Raw genomic sequence first — 19590 nt, forward strand, 5'->3', positions numbered from 1 at the left:
CATACAATTTTTATGAATTTCCCTTGGTTTTAGGGCAGATAGTATATTTTGTTGGATATTGACTGGAAAATTCTTGATATATGTTCGAACTAATTTGTATACACATATATGTAGTAGTATATGCATTGAGATGTCTGGTTTTACTTGGTTTATCTGTTCATTTTGACAGAATTGCCTTAACTCTACACACGTTTTATTTCCAGGTGAGAATGTCTCGCAGGCTGACAGACTAATGTACCATAAACTGGAAAAGATAGCTATGAAATGCAAAGTGAATTTGAGTTTGAAGGATGAAATGTTGATCCAGTACACTACTCAGGAAAGGCTAGAAAATGATGGATTACCAAACCCCAGCAAAGGAGGTCGGTCAGACAACAAAGAGGATGATGAAATCAGTTTGTCAAGTGTCAGTCTTTCAAGCCTCGAAGATTCGGACGACGACAAAATTGTATCTAAGGGTACTGGAAGAAAAGTATATGGTAAAGGAAAAGCAGATACAAATGTGAAAGATTGCCAAAAAGTAAAAGCTGCTGCCACCGGCACTTTAAGAGAGACCTGCTCATCTTCCACAAGCAGAGCAGGTGGTCAAGGACTCCATACATTGAGCAAAGATACGCGCAAGCCACAGAAAAAGAGTTCACTTTCCAGTAAAGGAACTATGAATGATGAAACTTTTGTCAAGGTTTCAAATCTTTCTGATGTGGTTCCTTGGGAAATTGTTGATCGCCTACTCCAAGCCTGTGGGGCGTTGGACAAAGGGAAATTTGAGGAGACTTCAGGTAAATTATTATTTTCTCTTTCTTACCTAAAGTAATCTGTTCTATGTATAGTTCTTTGTCTGAGAAATTACGTATTACGTAGCCTTACTGACCTAGGGTTAAAATCCCCGAAGTAGGACTGGCCACTTCTAATTTGTTACCAGCTTATTAGTGACACAAGTGGATGGCTACGTAACTAGATTCTTTGAAAAGAATAATACTCACAGCAAGTTAATTCTCTTTAACTTGAACAGTAAGTGTAAAGTGCATGTTAGTAAAGCTTTGAAGCTTCCAAATTGCTGTTACCAGTAAGATATCGAGAAAATATTAAAGTTCAGGCTATAATAGAGGGTCTCTGTTCCTTAACTTATTAGGGAGTCCCCGGTTAATGGCATTTGGTGTCATGGTGCTTGGCTAATGACAAAGATAACCAGATTTTTATGCCAGTAAGTATTTTACCAGCGCCAATAAACTGTTTAACAGTGCTATTAACCAGTTAATGACACCGTTAAGCAGATCATAGGCACTTTCGGCATCGTAAATTTATTTGGTTAAGGGTATCGGCGGGGTCGGGATTGATTTTGAGTGACCGTGCTCAAACTTTCACAGGTGTTACCACTAGTTAGACTGAAGATGGAAACAAAATTTCTGGTGAATTGGATGAAAACTTTTTTTTAGCATATTTTTCTTTAAAATTTTTTTTTTTTTAAAGTACATCTCCTCTTGTATTTATCATTTAATTTAGAAAAAAAGTATTAGCAGAAAGTTTAATTCTTGTCAAATAAAATGGAAAACTCAAAAATCTATGTGTGATTATGCTATTTAAAAAATATTTTTTTTTAAATGCAATAAAAAATGTTACAAAATTAAATAATAAATTTTTTTTTGAGAAAACAAAATTTGCCTATGTGTTTTCTCAATATCGTTATTTAAATTGCTTTTTAGATTATTTAAAATCCATTCATAAATAAGGTAGTTTTCAAAATTTGTATGTAGAAAAGGTATGTTTTGAGAAAAACGCAGTGTTTTGCTAACCATTTATTTTGCTTTTAGAAGCATATAAAGTTTCTTGGAAAAGCCTACATGACACCTGTTCCCCTCTCTTTTATAAGAGATATTATTTCCTCTAAGAAAAAATATTTATCACTTAAAAAAAAGTTTATATAGTTTATATTATTTTTGGGAGGTTATCATAGAATGCCATTTTACTCTTGCGCTGCCAGGTTTCTAGGAGGCTAATGAGCCCCTCCTTCATATCCTCCTTTTGATGTTCTTTGCTTCTTTTGCTTTCTTGAAAGCATAGCAGACATTCGTTTCCTGGTCTTCTTTTTCATCTGAAGGCTCCTGATAAAACACCGAAATCATCTATTACATCAGGGACAGCAATTACATCTTGAAAATGCCCATTCTCTTCCTCTTCCCCATCCTCATCATTAGATAACTTCAAAACAAAGTTGTAGGTGCCATCATCATCGTCATCATCTTGATATATTTGTGCAAGGGAATATTAGATCTCACTCGGAGCTTCGTAATAGGAAGTACTAGGCATCTCCTCAGCACATGTGGTTGGTGGCAACATATGAGAAGCCACAGCATTAGCTGTCTTTACTTTTAGCTTCAAGCTAAGTTTTGCTATTGCGGAGCTTGCTTCCCTTTTCTTACTAAACTTCTTTTTTTGGCATGTTGGTAATATATTTGATACACAATTGATGTGCAAAAGTTTGAGGAAGTGTTGCAATCGATTGAAAATAACAAATACACGTTTATGTAAAGTGAATATAAAAATTCTTTGTCGGGACAACTGGCTCGCATTACTCAGTCATGGGAAGAGTTGCCATCTCTATCAGGAAAACATATTGTACAGCATACGAAACAAAATGCATTGAAAAGAAATAAAAATACTTGAAGAATGAATGCAAATAGAAATAGTAAAACCACCCCTAACCAGACCTTTAATTCTCTGCTTGGGTGGGGCCTTTATATTGGCCTTTAAACCATTTAAAAGGCTTTGTATCAATATTATCTTAACGAGGCAATGGCCCAGACCTAGATCTGTGGAAATATGACGATAACTCATTTTCACGAATTTGAGCCAATATCAAAATTACAGGCCGCCGATACCCTTAATGGGATTTTCAATTACGCACTGGTGCTCAGCTGATAAGTGAACCCCTACCGTTAATCGGGAACTGCCTGTATTGTGATTTCTTGTCTATTTTTCCCTGAAAATTTGTCATTGTTCATATACAAAACAAACCTTCGGTCTTAACATTAGGATAATACTAGCGCCAAGCTGGAAACCGGTAGAATTAATAATAAACTTGTGAGATCCAGGTAGCATTGGCATCTATACCAGGTCACGGGGTATGTAGTACCCAGAATGCCCTTGGCGTCCCATGACCCGACAGTTACTCTCCTACCGCCTTTAAGATAGGACGTGATTACTTTCTATCTGTTTTAAAGCCTGTTTTAGTTTGCCCGATTTTATTCATTTTTCCCTTTTTACATTTTACGTTTTCTTTCTCTGGGTGTTGTCAGTGTGGGTTTGATCTGTTAGGTGTGCGTACGTTGTGAGATGGAGAAAATTGCTTTGCTAACGGAAATTTCTTCGGGTTCTCAGAAGAGACAAAGATTTTTAACATCATTGTCTACAGATCCACATCCGTGTACGTAGTAGGTGCAGAGAAAACGTATATACTATTACTAATCCTTATTAAGTTTGTCGTGGTTGGTTGGTGCAACAGTGGATGAAGTTTTATGGGAAGGGCCAGTACAAAAGGAGACGACGCCATCTTTGGATGACCAAGCGTCGTCGGCTTTTGTATCGGCAATACACCAGACTGCTCCATATGTTTTGTCACATGCTTTTGATATTTCCCATACTCCTTCAGTTTCTTCTAGCGATTCGTTATTGGAAACGCCAGGAGGGAGGGGTTTTGGGTAATTTTATGCATAATTACACTCAGTCATTCCCGGCAGGGAGAGGGGGGAGCATCGCCATCTTTGTTCCAGGTGTCAGCTCCCGATGCGCAGAGAATGGAAGGAACGTGGTCGACGTTGGACCTACCAGGCGTACTAACCTTGGAGGGGTTGCTGTCTCATTATATGGTGTCAGGCTTCCACCAGGGCCCGACAACGTTGAATGTTCCTCCTCCCCCTGGCCTGCACTTTATGGGAGTTAATGCTGCAGCAACGACACCAACATCAATGCTTCCAGTGATGCAGAACGTTGGAAGTAGTTTTGCAGCACACACAGGGCTGCCAGCAGCAGCCGCTCAGTATCTCCCTACAAGAGTGGTGTCGTCACAACCTGCGTCACACACTGACATGGTGGATGCGATGACGTCAGAGCCTACTGCTTCTTTATCTACTTCGTTGCCTCCAGAGCCAAATACACTCTCTGACTCTTTGGTACACACAGTCATGAAGAAATTACAACCTCTTGAGGAGAAGATAGTTAAGAAAGACAAAATGAAAAGACGTGAATCGTCGTCTTCTTTGTCTTCTTCCTCTAGCTCGGCGTCATCGCAAAGTTTGATGACGTCACTGCGTGTACCAGTCAAGCGTTGGAGGATACGGGACTTCGTGACTGATCCTAAGGCCAAGAGGAGAAGATTAAATTCTTCTTCATCTTCAAGCCAGGACTGTCACATCCCGGTCAGCAACAAAGTAAAGAAGTCGGTGGCTGGTAAGCTTAACGCTAACGGATGAAGTCATTTACAGGCGTCTGAATGAGCGAAAGCATCGATGGTCGCTGAGATAGTGGCCGCCATGGAGATGTCAGAAGAGACGACAGTTTAAGAGAGACTACACTGCCGTTGGTAAAATCAACGATGATTGGGAAGGATTCAACAAGGAATAAGGAACAGATACCAGTGTCGCCTGTAAGACCTTTTAAGATACGAAGAAAGGATGAGAGAGCTCCCATTAAAAGGTCGAATAATAAAGAGTTGGTAACCTCTTCTGATACGCTGGTTGATGGAGTTGTTCAGATCAATAAGAGATCAAGGCCGAATTCCCCGACGGTCGTCGGAGACGATATTAATGGAGATAGAGAGGAAATTAGCTTGGTTTTGAGAGAGCCTTCATCTTGGAGATATAGCAGGGGTTCTAGCTCTAGATCTGTGAGCAGAGAAGGAGTTAGCTTGTCTCGTTCTCCTACTGACTATTTGAGATAGAGCCGTCGGCGGCCATCAGAGATCAAAGATGCCGCGGGCGTAGGGTCGGACAGCCATGACGCACCCGTACGTTTGTCAGCGGATAGGAGTGAGCTAGCTTCTCCTGCGGCTGAACACCATCCGATAGAACTGGAGGAAGGAGAAAACCAGGAGTTTCTGGCTTTGTATGCAGAGGTGGTTGACTTGATTCGTCAATTCAGTAACCTTTCGGGGAGCAAAGAGACACCCGCCAGTATGCTTCCTCCAGGAATAGACATGGTGTTTGGACTGAAAAAGGATTTGAAGGTGTCTTATGAATTACTTTGCTCAAGTCATGCGGAGTCAGTTTTACAACACGCAACTGCACGGATTGCTGGAAGGGATAATTCCTTAAGATCGAATAGATCATTTAAGTTTATTTCCCCCCCCCAATGGTGAAACATAGGAAATATTATACAACTCCAATGGTTCCTTTGCTATCTAGACAAATTAACCCAGATGTGGTTAGGTTAAAACCTGGATTAACCTTGGATCAAGTTAAGATGGAATGCCCTTCGATGACTTGTCAGGAGGCTGCTACTTTTGGAAGCAACAGCTTCTTATGTTTTTCAGACTGCTTCTTGGTTAGACCTTTGGTCAACACCAGTGGCAAAAATTGCATCCTCAGAAGTAAAGAGAAAAGTAGTGGATGAGTCAATGTTTATTAGATTGCTACAATCAGGTTCCAAAGCAATTACATACTTGACAAATTTAAGTCCCAATGTTTGGGCAGATATCCTGTTGATGAGGAGAGATGCCGCTTTGGCTATATTAAGCTGCACTGTTGATTTGGATTCCCTGCTAGCATTGAGGAATGGGGATATCCTAGAATCTCAATTGCTGTTGCCAGACGGCATACTGGAAGATGCTATAGATAGAAGAAGGATGGACACTACAGCAGGCAGTTATGAAAACACCTGGAACTCTAGCTAATCCTATTGAGCTAAGGCATCAGCAAATACCTCGTAAGAAGCCAGTGAGACATAACATGTTTAATAGAGAAAGAAGACCCTCTTCCCCAAAGAAGTTAGCTCATCGGCCCTTTCACAATAGAACCAACAGAGGAAGGGGTATTAGGGGAAGGGGGAGAGGTTCAAGATGATAGGATGGGCTCCTCTCATCACTCAGCCACACCAGTGGGGGCCTGTCTGCCAAATCACTGGAATATGGAGCAGAGCAGTGGGTGATGGATGTTCTCAGAGTCGGTTATTTGATTCCGTTCGAAGTAACCCCACCCTTGACGGAACAACCATTACCGCACCTGGCTTATGCTCAGGAACCTCACAAGGCTTTCATTCTGCTAGAGGAAGTGAAGAGGATGATGGACAAAGTGGCTGTGGAACAAGTATCGATTCCGTCAAAGGGTTTTACACCCGCATTTTCCTTATCCCCAAAGCCAACGGGGATTGGAGGACAATAATAGATCTGTCAACATTGAATCTGTTTATAAGAAAAACCAGATTCAGGAGGGAGACCCCAAAGATGGTTCTAGCAGCAGTCATGGTCAAGGACTTTATGCTGGCAATAGACTTGAAGGACGCGCATACTTTCAGATCCCAGTCCATCAGTCTTCCAGGAAATTTCTCCACTTCAGTCCTGCAGAGAAAGATTTCCAATTCAGAGTCCTGTGCTTTGGGTTGACAACGTCTCCGCAAGTTTTTACAAGGGTTTTCACTCTCATGTAGATGTGGGCGCATGCTCAGGGGATCAGGCTAATAAGATACCTAGACGATTGGCTGGTGATAGCAGTCAAGAGAAAAATTGCTTTGGGACAGGCTTACCCTTCTGCAGTTTTGTCACAGCCTAGGAATTGTGATAAATCAGAAGTCGCAGTTGGATCCAAGTCAACGGCTGGTGTATCTGGGTATGATTATAAACACAGTAAAAGCCAAAGTGTTCCTAGCAGACCAGAGGGTAGAGAAATGCAAATAAGTGGTGAATGCCTTTCTGGAAAAGCAGACACAGCCAGCAAGACAGTGGCAAGTAGTACTAGGAATTCTAACTTCCTTGGAGAAGCTGGTACCACAAGGGAGGCTACACCTTCGATCTGTGCAATGGAGGATGAAGGAGTTTTGGTTGCCATCGCTAGATCACCCATATAAGTAAATTCCCTTGGCGACAGAGGTGAGGAAAGACCTACTGTGGTGGGTGCAGGACAACAATCTGACAGTGGGAGTTCCCCTTCAGCAACCCTCTCTGGACCTCTTGCTGTTCTCAGATGCGTCACTCGAAGGTTGGGGAACACACATGGAGGAGCTGATGATTTCAGTGAAATGGAGTTGCGAGGACAGAGAACTCCATATTAACGTGTTGGAATTAAAAGCAGCGTTTCTGGCACTGCAGGAATTCCAGGAGAGGGTGTAGGGGCAATCAGTGGTATTGATGTCGGACAACACCACAGTAATAGCTTATGTAAACAAGCAAGGAGGCCTGGTATCTCGGCAGTTGCACATGATGACAGTTCAACTTCATCAGTGAGCTGTAGAGAACGTAGTAGACATCAGGGCCAGATATATTCCAGGAAAAAGTAACATAGTGGCCGACAAGTTGAGCCGGAGGGATCAGATCCTGGGAACGGAGTGGTCCTTGCATCAGGAGGTAGTGGACAGAATGGTCATATTGTGGGAAAGGCCGATCATAGACCTATTCTCAACCGGGTACAACAAAAAGTTGGAAGTGTATTGTTCAGTAGTCCCAGACGTAGGGGCAGTAGCAGAAGAGGCGTTGCAACACCCATGGGACAATCTGGACGTGTACGCATTTCATCCATTTTGTTTAATCCGTCAGGTTCTGAACAAGGTAATGCGGTCTCAGAACCTCAAAATGACTCTGGTAGTGCCTTTAGGCTTTCCGGATCTGTTGGAACTCCTAATAGACATGCCGAGAGAGTTACCTCCGTGGAACAACATACTATGTCAGCCGCATGTGGAGAGGTACCACCAGTCAGTGAAGTCCCTTTCAATACATGGATGGAGACTGTCAAGTATCTCCTGCGAGCGAGAGGTTTTTCTCAGAAAGCAGCAACACAGATGGCAGAAAATATCAGAGGGTCATCTGCAGCAGTCTACTAAGGAAAATTGTCAGCATACTGTGATTGGTGTCGTAGAGGGAACTTGGTCTCCACTCAGAACCACTATTCAACAATTAGCAGATTTTCTGATATATCTCAGGACAGAAAGGCATATCTGTATCTGCTGTAAAGGGGTACAGGGCTGCTCTAGCCTCGGTCCTACGCATGGAAGGTGTGGACATTTCTTCTTCATGGGAGTTGGTTATGTTAATGAAGAGTTTTGAGCAGTCTGGTTCTCCGAAGGAACTAAAAGCCCCAGATTGGGATTTGACCATGGTACTGAGTAGTCTTACAAAACCCCCCTACTAGCCATTGAGACAGTCCACAGATAGGAGCTTGACCCTGAAGACAGTCTTCTTATTGGCCCTAGCCTCAACCAAAGGGTGGGGGAACTGCATGGTCTGTCATATGTGGTGAAGCATTCAAGAGGTTGGAAGTCTATGGTATTCAAGTTTGTCCCAGAATTCGTAACCAAAACTCAAAACCCATCAGTAGTAGATGGCAGAATCGACTCCTTTTCAATACCTTCTCTAGCAGAATTTGTAGACAATGACAAGGAAGAAATGCTTCTGTGTCCCATCAAGAGTATAATAAGAGCGTACTTAAGGAGAACGAGGCATCTCAGGCCAGGGTGCCGGAGGCTGGTTTTAAGTACTGGACGCAACAAAAAGGAAGTGTCTAGGAACACAATGTCGTTTTGGCTGCGAGAAACGATCAGGAATGCATACATGGCAGAAGACAGGGGGTCAAATAGCCTGGAGAGGGCTAGAGCTCAAGATATCAGGGGCTTGAGCACTTCTTGGCAATCAAGAAGAATATGTCTGTAGAGAGAATTTTGAAAGCGGGTATTTGGGAACGCCAAACAACATTTACTTCTTTTTATTTAAAAGGTGTTGCCCATAGATCGTTGGACACTTTTTCCTTGGGTTCAGTGGTGGCGGCCCAGCAGGTGGTATAGCTCATCTAGTACCCCTGGCGTGTCAGTTTGTGTCTAGTCTAAGATGAAGGTATGAAAGTAGAATGAATGAGATGACTGGTCTTTCTTCTTTACTACTTTCTTTATACTCCTTTACCTACGGGCAGGATGAAGGAGAGTACCATCATGAGCTGTAACGAACTAGATGCAGGTGAGGTGGTCAGCCATACTGTAAAGATAATCTAGAGTATAGTATAATTTTCAGTAGCAACACACTCCTCTCAATAATAGGGAGAGAGAAAGGTGATAATAGATCCAGATACAAGGGACCAAGGGACAGGAGTGGTTTATGAGAATGGATTGTTCTCCATCTTCCCCATGTAATAAACCATGGCATCGTAGGAACACACAGAAAAGGAAACCAATAGATTCTCATATATCTTTGGTTCAAGGGTTAATAGTCCATTGTCTTAGAATACATCTACTATTTGGAAATGGATAAAATGGCAAACTCCCATTCAGTTATGGAGACTTACCTCCCACCCTAAGTAAGTCTATCCTAATGTTAAGACCGAAGGCTTGTTTCGTATGTGAACAAATGACAAATTTTTAACCAATTTGTATTTTTCATAACTAACAAACCTGAGGTCTTAACAGATAAAGGCCCACCTCTAACCACCCCTCTAGCAGTCTAAACTGGGTTGGAAGAGTAACTGTTGGGTCACAGGACGCCAAGGGCATTCTGGGTACTACATACCCTGTGACCTGGTATAGGTGCCAATAGTCCATGGATCTCACAAGTTTATTATTAATTCTACCAGTTTCCAGCTTGGCACTAGTATTATCCTAATGTTAAGACTTCAGGTTTGTTAGTTATGAAAAATACAAATTGGTTAATTTGTCATTTTTGTGTTTAAGCTGGAATAAGTTCTTATTGAATTATTTCCAATTGCCTCTAGGTGCCAAAGTCTACCAGTTTCCAACATACAAATCTGCATTGCTAGCTGAGGGTCAGTTGAAAGGACTAAGGCTTTTGGATAAAATACTAAATGTAAAGATGATGTGTAACACATCAGGTAAGACTTCACTTTTTGTACCTGGATGATTGTATACGGCAGTGCTGTATCTAATGTGCTGTTATATTGACTAACAAAGAGGGAATGAGATTTTAGTGGGTTTCATTTTACTTGGTAAATATATAGCATATACTCCAATTTATTCAAACTATCCTTCTCTAGGAGTTTGCCTTTAAAGCAAATGTTTTATGTTTAAAGTGTGTTTATTTTGGTTTTGATTTTTCATCTTGTTTTGATGGTCAAGCAGATTCAATGGAGAGCAGTTAGGGCTTGAATAAATTGCATTTTTCCAGGTAAGGAACCAGTGTTGAAGTTGGATGAAGAAATGAAAATTCGCAACCACGCTCTTCTTGTACTTGGGGACTATGAAAACATCATGGTGTCAGTTGCCAAAACAATTGCTGAATCAGGTTAGTCTTGTCATATCTGATTATTCTTAATATTCAACATTTTTTCCGATAAGTGTACATGTAGATATAACAACTTGCCAGGAGGATTAGATTCTGTGAAACCATGTATTAGTTGAGAAGTCTGGAAATTTTTGTAGTATTTAAAAACTAAGTTGTCTAGGAGGTTGTGATGCTTTCAGTTGCATAAAAGAATAATGCTTACATTATTATTTTAGGTGTTAATGTGTACAGCTTTAAGACAAAGTTATGTACCAAGGAAAGTTGTGCTTCCCATCAGTTATGTCATGACTATCATTCTGCTGAAGACCGAAGACGTAATCCCCTGCTTTATAATTACAGGTGACTATTTTTTTTCTTTTATTTATTTTTTCGTGGGATCCGTATTTTGAAGGTGGTTTTATGCCATCTTACTGTCACTTTCCCTTCCAGCGCTGAATGACCTCATAGGTCCCAGCGCTTGGCTTTTGGTCTAAATTTTATATTCTATTAGTATACTGTGTTCCCAAGGGGAAGTGTTTTGCATGTAATTTTGTGTGAGCGCTGGGCGCTTGAAATAACCCAGCATACTCAGGCTACATTGAAGGAAATATAATCAGGGTTGGTCTTAGAGCTAAGAATCGTATGGAAAATGTTAAATTTCTTTAATAATTTTGCTAAAATCATCTTGAAACTCAGTTTTTCCTAAAATTTGTTACACATTCAAAACCCTTGGCAAAAACAATTGTATTCCATAGCTGAACACTTTGACAGTCAGTCAGTTCACACATTTAACCGGCAAAGAAATGAGTGCCCTTGTCTATGAATATTTCTAATGCAGATACTCGGCTAATTTTTCATCAGTAACCCATAGCTGAGACTTTCGGAAAACTAAAGGCAGTAAGTCTTGAAAAACGAAAAAATATGATTATTTCTATATTCCATGTAGTATACAGTGGAACAAGTAATCTATCTAATATATATCCAGATATTTTATACAAGTAACTTTCCAAGTACCAAGTACAGGCAGTCCTCGGTTAATGGCGATCCGGTTTTACAGGGCTTGTCTAGCTCCGTAAAATCTGCAATTTATGATGCCATAACAAGCCGAGTTTTAGTTAATGGTGCTGATAATACGTAGAAGAGGCGCCATTAAACGAAACTTGGTGACATAAACACCATAAATTGCAGAGTTTCAGTTAATACCGAGAATAGAACACCACACCAATAACCGGAGAATGCCTGTAATTACTTAGCTAACAATTATGCTTGCACAGCATCCTAAAGTTAATATTCGTGGTAACGCGGCTGTTGCCAAGAGGGGCCGGGGGAGGGACAGTAGCTGTTTGGCGTCGTCATTATTTATTCCATGCAACTGACAACAATCGTTCTGTGCGTTCATGATTCATTAGTTGTTCTTGCTGAAGTCGGTGACATACAGTAATAGCCCGAACTTATGCAATTCGATTTGCACGAATTCACAATATACCACGAACTTTTCATTGGAACCTAACTAATTTTCATACACAAGTTTTTCAATATAGTGCAGGCATTTGTGAATCCTCCAGAAACACTGCAAAACCCTGCAAATACGTTTGTTTAATTTACTATGTAAATTTATAAGTTTTAAAGCTTTTATTTGTAAAATCCTTACTAGAAATTAAGTATTTTTATTTTGCACATGCATAAATCTGATGCATAGGTATAATTACAGTACCTACAGTTAATGAATATACTTTTACAAGATGCGATACCCATTCACAAAGTTACTGCAATTTTCAAGGATGATATCCCTTCAGAAACTGTTTAATTTCTACAATTAGTGTAAGTTTTCATGCTTGTAAGTGTAACATAGTCATGGAAATTTTGTGTATACTATTTCACCCTCTGCAAAATGTTAACTATATCTTAGTTTTACAAGACCACTGAGCTGATTGACAGCTTTCCTAGGCTGGCCCAAAGGAGTAGGTATTTTTACGTGGCTAGGAAACAATTGGTTACCTAGGAACGGGACCTACAGCTTATTGTGGGATCCGAACCACATTACATCGAGGAATGAATTTCTATCACCAGAAATAAATTCCTCTGGTTCCACGTTGGCAGAGCCGAGAATCGAACTTCGGTCCACCGAATTGGTAGCTGAGCACGACGTCGACTCGGCCAACGGGGAACTTTCACCCTCTGCAAATGTTACCTATATATACATACATGTTTCTTTACTCTTTATTTTATGACACATGAATTTTTCCTAGTGACACAAAAAAAATGTCTCTTACTCTGAGGGAAAAAGAAAATGGTATCCCATGAATTAAGGGAAATGTTAGTATACGTACAAAAATGTATACGGACGTACGTAGTAGTTACCATAACTAATTTTACACCAAGAATTTTATTTTTTTTAAGAATATTGTGTTAGGGTATTGTCAAACTAACTTTTAAATCAAATTACAGTAACTTTAGTTTTATTTAAAAGTTAGCTTAATACTGAAGGAGCATAATTAGGGTTATATTTAGTGTTCAAACTCTAGAAGCAAACATTTTTAGAGACCCAAACTTGCGCGAAACTTCCCCTTGCGCGAGGGTGTCTGAAACCTAACCTCGCATAAGTTTGGGGTATTACTGAACTAACTTTAGTTTTCTCAAGCTGTTGCCCGTTTTGATTTGCTTTTTACAATGAGCTTATTTTCTTTTATTTAGCTATGTATGGCCTAAAGGAATGATGTAACATAAAGATTTTATTTAAGGCAATTATTAACCAACGACTTGCATGTAGCTCCTGTTGGTAAGTAGAGTCTTGGCCTGAAGCGATGGTGTTTTTAAAATTCAATAATTACATTAAAGTAGTTATTTACTAACGGCTTGTGAATAGCCTATACCTGATGAACAATCCATGAATGCAAAGAATTTGGCCTAATTGAATGGCTCTACATCCAAGAACTACTTTTATGGCAGTTATTAACCGGTGACTTGCATGTAGCCTAAGCCTGGTAGAAAATCATAAAGGTAAAAGTTTTTTCCTTAAAAATATGACTTAACATCTGATAATTTCTTTTAAGACAAACTATTCCTGTTGACGGCAAGTAGCCAGCTTGATGATAATCTGAATTTAAATAAAATAACAAATAAACAAACGAGATTCGACCTGCTCGAAGGCTATGAAATACGCTTTCAGTTGACTGTGTAACACTACCAAAATACGGTTATATAACTGGAAAATAACAACAAGACTCCCACCGATGTAGAGGCGACTCTTGGCACGCCGCTGCACCACTACAAGGTTAAGATGAGCACTAACCAGAGGCAGTAATTGTCAGCTGTAGCTCTCTTACCAGGCAAGGAAGCAACAAGCACTGTTTCAGTGTTAGCCACCTTTTTTTAGTTCAAATTGTTGACATAATGTGTTGAATTAGAATAGTCCATTTACCCCTCCCACCTTGCAATGTCGGATTCAGCTAAGTAATCATTTAGTAAGTTCTTTGTTAAAAAAAATGCCATTTTTATGATTAAAATAAATTTTATTCACCAAGTAATTACTAAATCAGATCTCTCCCTCCTCCCCTCTTATTTTCCATGAACTTTGCCATGGCTTTAACCCTTTAACGCCGAAGGGGTATAATAAAAATCGTCTCCTGTATGCCGGCGGGGTCTGGGAGTGAGCGCCAAATCGGATTTTTTTTTTTTTTTTTTTTTTTTTTTTTTTTATCACAGTACGCTTAGTTTTTAAGATTAAGGGTTCATTTTTGGCTCCTTTTTTTTCATTGCATGAAGTTTAGTATGCAACCATCAGAAATGAAAAAAAAATATCATTATATATAAATAATGAGATATATGATAGCACAAAAACAAAATTTCATATATAATTGTATTCAAATCGCACTGTGAGCAAAACGGTTAAAGCTAATGAGTTAATTTTTTTCTGTTGTAATCCACACTAAATTGCAATCATTTTGGTATATAACACATTGTAAAACAATCAAGGCAACACAGAGAAAATTATCACAAAGTGATGCATGAATTTGTAACGTGCAGACGTAAAAAAAAGCTGTTTTCAAAAATTCACCATAAATCGAAATATTGTGCTAGAGACTTCCCGTTTGTTGCAAAATGAAGGTAATTGATTGAATATTACTAGACTGTAAGTGTTGTAGCTTACAATTGCAGTTTCACATAAGTGACTTACCGAACAGTTACATAGCCTTATAGCTTCTTACCTACGGCAGTCGAAATTCAAATTGTTGGCGCCAGCGGCGTTGCTATCTTAAGTATAGGTGATACAAGACCCGCCCACATCCGGGAACCCTGGGTACTGCTAGCCTTCTACCGTCAATTTTCGTTTCTGCCGCTCACGGGGTAACACCTGTGAGATTTTCGCTGCAGTCTCCTGCGTCGCCATTTTGGATTTTGGTTTTGGTTTCGTGATGTACAAGTTTTTGGTTTTTTCTTGCCAGTTAGCTATCTCTATTCAGTTTTTCGTCATTATTGCTAATTATGTCAGATTCTAGTTCATCTGCTGTAAGGTTTTGCAGCGCTGGCTGCAAAACAAGATTAGCTAAGTTATGTCACGATCCGCACTCTAAGTGCACTAAATGCAGAGGACAAAATTGTAATGGTATGGATGTGACATGTGATGAATATAAAGAATTGGATGAACAGGGATGGAAGGCGGTTAGATCGCATGCTGAGAAAATGGAGAAAGATAGGAAGAGGAAGGCAGCTCTTAGGGCTAGTAGTAAGAATAGGTTAGAAACTACTCCTGTTCCTTCGGAGACAAATAAGTCTTCTCTTGCCTCTCCTTTATTAGAGAATATTTCTCCATTAATAGTCCCTCCTACTTCTCCTTTGATTACCCCTGTTCAAGTTGCCCATGTTTCCGAACCCAACACCATTGCCTTGCTTGAGTCTAAGATGGATAAAAAGTTCGAAGTGTTAGCTGAATCAGTTATGAAGTTAGGAATGTCTTTTAAAGCTTTCGTAGATAGTACAGTGAAATCTAGTGCAGTGCAAAGTGTTAATGTTGCGCCTGAGGAGGCGGTTGTCCGTTCCCCCTCGACTCCCAGACGAAGGTCACTGTCCCGCTCCCCCCCCCCGCAACCGGGAGAAGACATACCGGAGGTCGGAAGGAGTCTGGGGGAGTTTGCCCACGGTCAGCCGTCGACTCCGACGACTCGCGGGTGTCGTCCAAAAAGATGTGGAAAGGTGTTAGTGTTTGTGATTCTCGTCTGTCTTCTGATTCGGAAGTGCAATCGCCAGTGCGCAAAAGGCTAAGTGATTTGGTGTCTCGACCGTTAAAAAGACATTCGATTCTTGCGGGTGATTCGTCACCGACTCCTGTTCAGAAGTCTAAGAGGCATTGGAGTCCTCAACCTTCGTGTAGTTTTGCTCCGGATGTGATATTTAGTGAATCTCCTCCGCAGTCGCATTTTTCGGCTAAAAGCAATGACTCTCGGACTAAACTTCGTGATAATTCACGATCGCTCGACTCTCCCAAGCGAGTCTCGGTCGCAGTTTCGGCTCGGTCGCCTCGTTCGACTCCGTATTACTGTCCAGAGAAGCGTATTCGCTCGTCTTTGTTCGACTCCCCTCGCCGTGAGTCGATAGGAAAAACGACTGGTTGTTCGCCTGTGTCGACTCGTGGTGCGGAGACTTCACCTGTTAGAAAGAATCGTTCTTCGACTGAAAGACCATCGACTTCTACAGTGTTAGACGATTCTACCTTAGCTCCATTTAAGAAGCATTTCCAGGATCTTATGAGTTTGTTGAAATCCTCCACCGGGGTAGAACATAAGCCTGATTTCGACTCTGCTTCCGTGCAGTCTGAAGAGGAAGCTTTGGATCAAGATGACAAGGATTCGTCGGCTTATTCGAGTCTTCTTAAATTTTTCCTGTCCACTTATCCAGATTACTTTGAACCTGCTTCTCCGTCTTCACCGCCTTCAATGTTCGTTAAAGATAGGAAGACAGGTATTCGTGTCTACCTAAACTGTTCTTCTCAGTCCTCGAAGCAGGCCCTCAAGAGTCCAACGAGTGGGCTTTCTAAGAAGAGGGAAACAGTAAGGCTTCGTTTGCTTTCCCACCTTCTAAGCTTCAGAGTAAAGCGTATCGCTTCTACGCAACTGGAGAAGTTCCTTCTTTGGGAGTGTCTGCCTCCTGCCCAGGGAGACTTCTCCGGTTTAGTGGACTCACACCGAAGAGCAGCTTTTTCGTCAGCTAAAATTTTGTTTTCTTCTTCAGAGCTGGACCATTTGGTGAAGAATATTTTTAAAGTATTTGAGGTATTTAGTTTTTTGGACTGGACTATTGCCTCTTTAGCTCGCAAGATTGAAGACTGTCAGTCTTTAGAAGAAGATTTTGCCACAGACTGGTTAGGAGTTCTGTCCTGTGCGTATAAGGCCTGTTAGAGATGGTTCAGGAGAGAATTAGCAGCCCTTTTCACAATGGGAGTGATGAAGAAGAGAGAAAGGTGGTGTTCTTTCGTGTCTAAAGGAGTCACTAATAACCAGAAGTCAGCTCTCATGTTTGCTCCTCTCCTTAAATCTCATCTTTTCCCTGAAAAAAACCATTCAACAAATTCTATCGGATTTAGAAAAGAAATCTACTAATGATCTCCTTCTTCAGTCTTCCAGACGTCCGAAAGAGCCTACTCCGACAGGAGCTAAGTCTTCTCCTCTTCAGAAGCATCCCTTTCGAGGGAATAAACCTAAGTGGCAACGACCCAGGACTAATTTGCGTCCACAGTACAAGTCCTCAAAGAAACCTCCCCCCAAACCTTCGGACAAGTGAGAAGCCATTCCTTCACGTGCAAGTAGGGGCAAGACTCCATCTTTTTTGGGAAGAATGGAGTCGAAGAGGTGCAGAGCAATGGGTAGTTCAAGTTCTTCGAGAGGGATACTCGATTCCTTTTGTGTTAGATCCTCCTCTCTCCGATACACCAATCAGCTTAACAGCATATTCTCCAGGATCAGAGAGAGCTTTGGCTTTAGCAGCAGAGGTCAATGCACTCATCAAGAAGGGAGCAATAGAGGAAGTCCTCGACAGTTCTCAGGGATTCTACAACAGACTCTTTGTAGTTCCCAAAGCCTCGGGAGGTTGGAGGCCAGTGCTAGATGTAAGCGCATTGAACCTTTTTGTGCTGAAGACAAAGTTCAATATGGAAACAAATCATTCTGTGATGTCGGCAAACTTCGTTCCCAGCCAGGCGAATTGAGGGTGTCCCTGGACATAAAGGACGCCTACATTTCATGGTCCCGATTCACCAGAGTTCAAAGAAGTTCCTGAGATTTGTGTTCGAAGGGAGGACGTATCAATTCAGAGCCATTTGTTTCGGCCTTTCGACGGCCCCTCAAGTATTTACTCGTGTTCTTGCTCCATTGGGGAAATGGCTGCATATGTTGGGCATAAATGCAGCATTTTACCTGGACGACTGGCTTCTCAGATCGGGTTCGAGGACACAGTGCGTGAAGGATTTACGGAAGACACTGTCATTAGCGAGGTCAATTGGGAATTCTCATCAACCTGGAGAAGTCTCAATTAGTGCCGTCCCAGAAGATCCCCTATTTGGGGGGATGGATTCTGGACTCTCAGACTTTTCGGTTTTTCTGTCCCCGAAAAGAATAGAATCTTGCCTCAAAAAAGTGAGCCAATTCCTGAACCGTCAGTCCTCCTCCGCCTTGGAATGGATGAGTCTTCTAGGGACGTTATCATCAGTAGAGACGTTTGTAAAGTTGGGTCGTCTTCACATGAGATCTCTTCAGTTTTATCTCAAGCGAGTTGGTGTCGGAAGTCTCAACCAGACACGTATTCGTTCCCAGTGTCGGAAGAGATCAAGAACGACTTGAGATGGTGGATGTCGAGGGAAAGATTGCAAGAGGGTCTGTCCCTGACGTTAAGGAACCCAGAACGTAGAATTATACTCCGACGCATCGGACAGAGGTTGGGGAGCTCTCCTAGGGACCAAAAAGATCTCAGGATTATGGTCAGAGAAAGAGAGGTTGAATCACATCAACATGAAGGAGTTGAAGGCGATTTGGTTCGGTCTGCAAGCATTCGCTCCTTTGGTCGTGGGAAAGAGAGTGGCAGTATACTCTGACAACACCAGCCCGCTTCTATCTTATATCAGGAATCAGGGGGGAACCCATTCATTCTCCCTCAACAAAGTCGCAGAAGATCTCCTTCTCTGGTCTCAAGATCAGGATATTTCCCTCGTTCCGAGGTTTGTACAGGGGAAGTTAAATGTACTGGCGGACGAACTCAGTCGAGTAAACCAAGTTCTTCCCACGGAGTGGACATTGCAAGACAAAATTTGTCAGGAACTGTGGAAACTTTGGGGAAGACCTTCAGTGGATCTGTTTGCCACGTCGAGGAACAATCGACTTCCGATCTTTTGTTCCCCAGTTCCAGATCCTCTTGCTTGGAAGACCGACGCAATGCTTCAAGGATTGGAGTCTAGACGTTTACGCCTTTTCCCCCATTTGGAATGATCAGAGAGGTGTTGAACAAGTTCCTCTCACATCAAAATGTGTCAATGACGTTGGTAGCACCATTCTGGCCCAGGAAAGAGTGGTTTCCAGACCTTCTCAAGTTGGTTATAGACCATCCCAGACTTCTTCCTCAGTATCCTCGGCTACTCAAACAGCCCCACTTCGACAGGTATCATCAGAATTTGTCCGCTCTGTCACTGACAGGGTTCAGACTGTCCGGAAACTCGTCAGAGCTAAGGGGTTTTCTCGTAGAGCGGCAGAGGCTATTGCTAACTGTCGAAGAAGCTCTTCTGCCAAGCTTTACCAATCGAAGTGGGGAGTCTTTAGGACGTGGTGCAGAAGACATAATTTCTCGTCTTCTAAAACCTCTGTGACAGAAATAGCTGATTTTTTTGCTGTATCTTAAAGAAGTTAAGAACTTGTCGGTATCGACAGTTAAAGGGTACAGAGCTATGCTGTCCTCAGTGTTTTAAGCATAGAGGGCTTGACATCTCCTCTAACCAGGATATTGGAGATTTAATTAAATCTTTTAATACAGTAAAAGTATCCAAGAAGGATAGTGTGGACTGGAACTTGGACGTAGTTTTAACTTTTCTGATGTCTTCACGATTCGAGCCACTTCGTGAAGCGTCTTTGAGAGATGTAACGAGGAAGGCACTTTTTCTCTTCGCTTTGGCTACAGCAGGAAGAGTGAGTGAGTTACAAAGCCAT

General features: G+C 41.5%; 1 protein-coding gene across 2 annotated transcripts in view; it reads left to right on the forward strand.

Annotated features, from left to right (window-relative positions):
- Window positions 1-19590, forward strand: part of LOC135205797 (uncharacterized) — a gene marked incomplete at its 3' end in the record, with an annotated part of 48202 nt that overhangs the window by 14448 nt on the left and 14164 nt on the right. Inside the window, 4 exon segments of one of the 2 annotated variants that reach the window (XM_064236951.1) lie at window positions 204-779; window positions 9900-10016; window positions 10310-10426; window positions 10642-10765. In XM_064236951.1, coding sequence (XP_064093021.1) covers window positions 204-779; window positions 9900-10016; window positions 10310-10426; window positions 10642-10765 — 934 coding nt within the window. 2 annotated transcript variants of the gene reach the window in all.

The sequence above is a fragment of the Macrobrachium nipponense genome, chromosome 24 (assembly GCF_015104395.2).
Source record: "Macrobrachium nipponense isolate FS-2020 chromosome 24, ASM1510439v2, whole genome shotgun sequence".
Taxonomy (NCBI): domain Eukaryota; kingdom Metazoa; phylum Arthropoda; class Malacostraca; order Decapoda; family Palaemonidae; genus Macrobrachium; species Macrobrachium nipponense.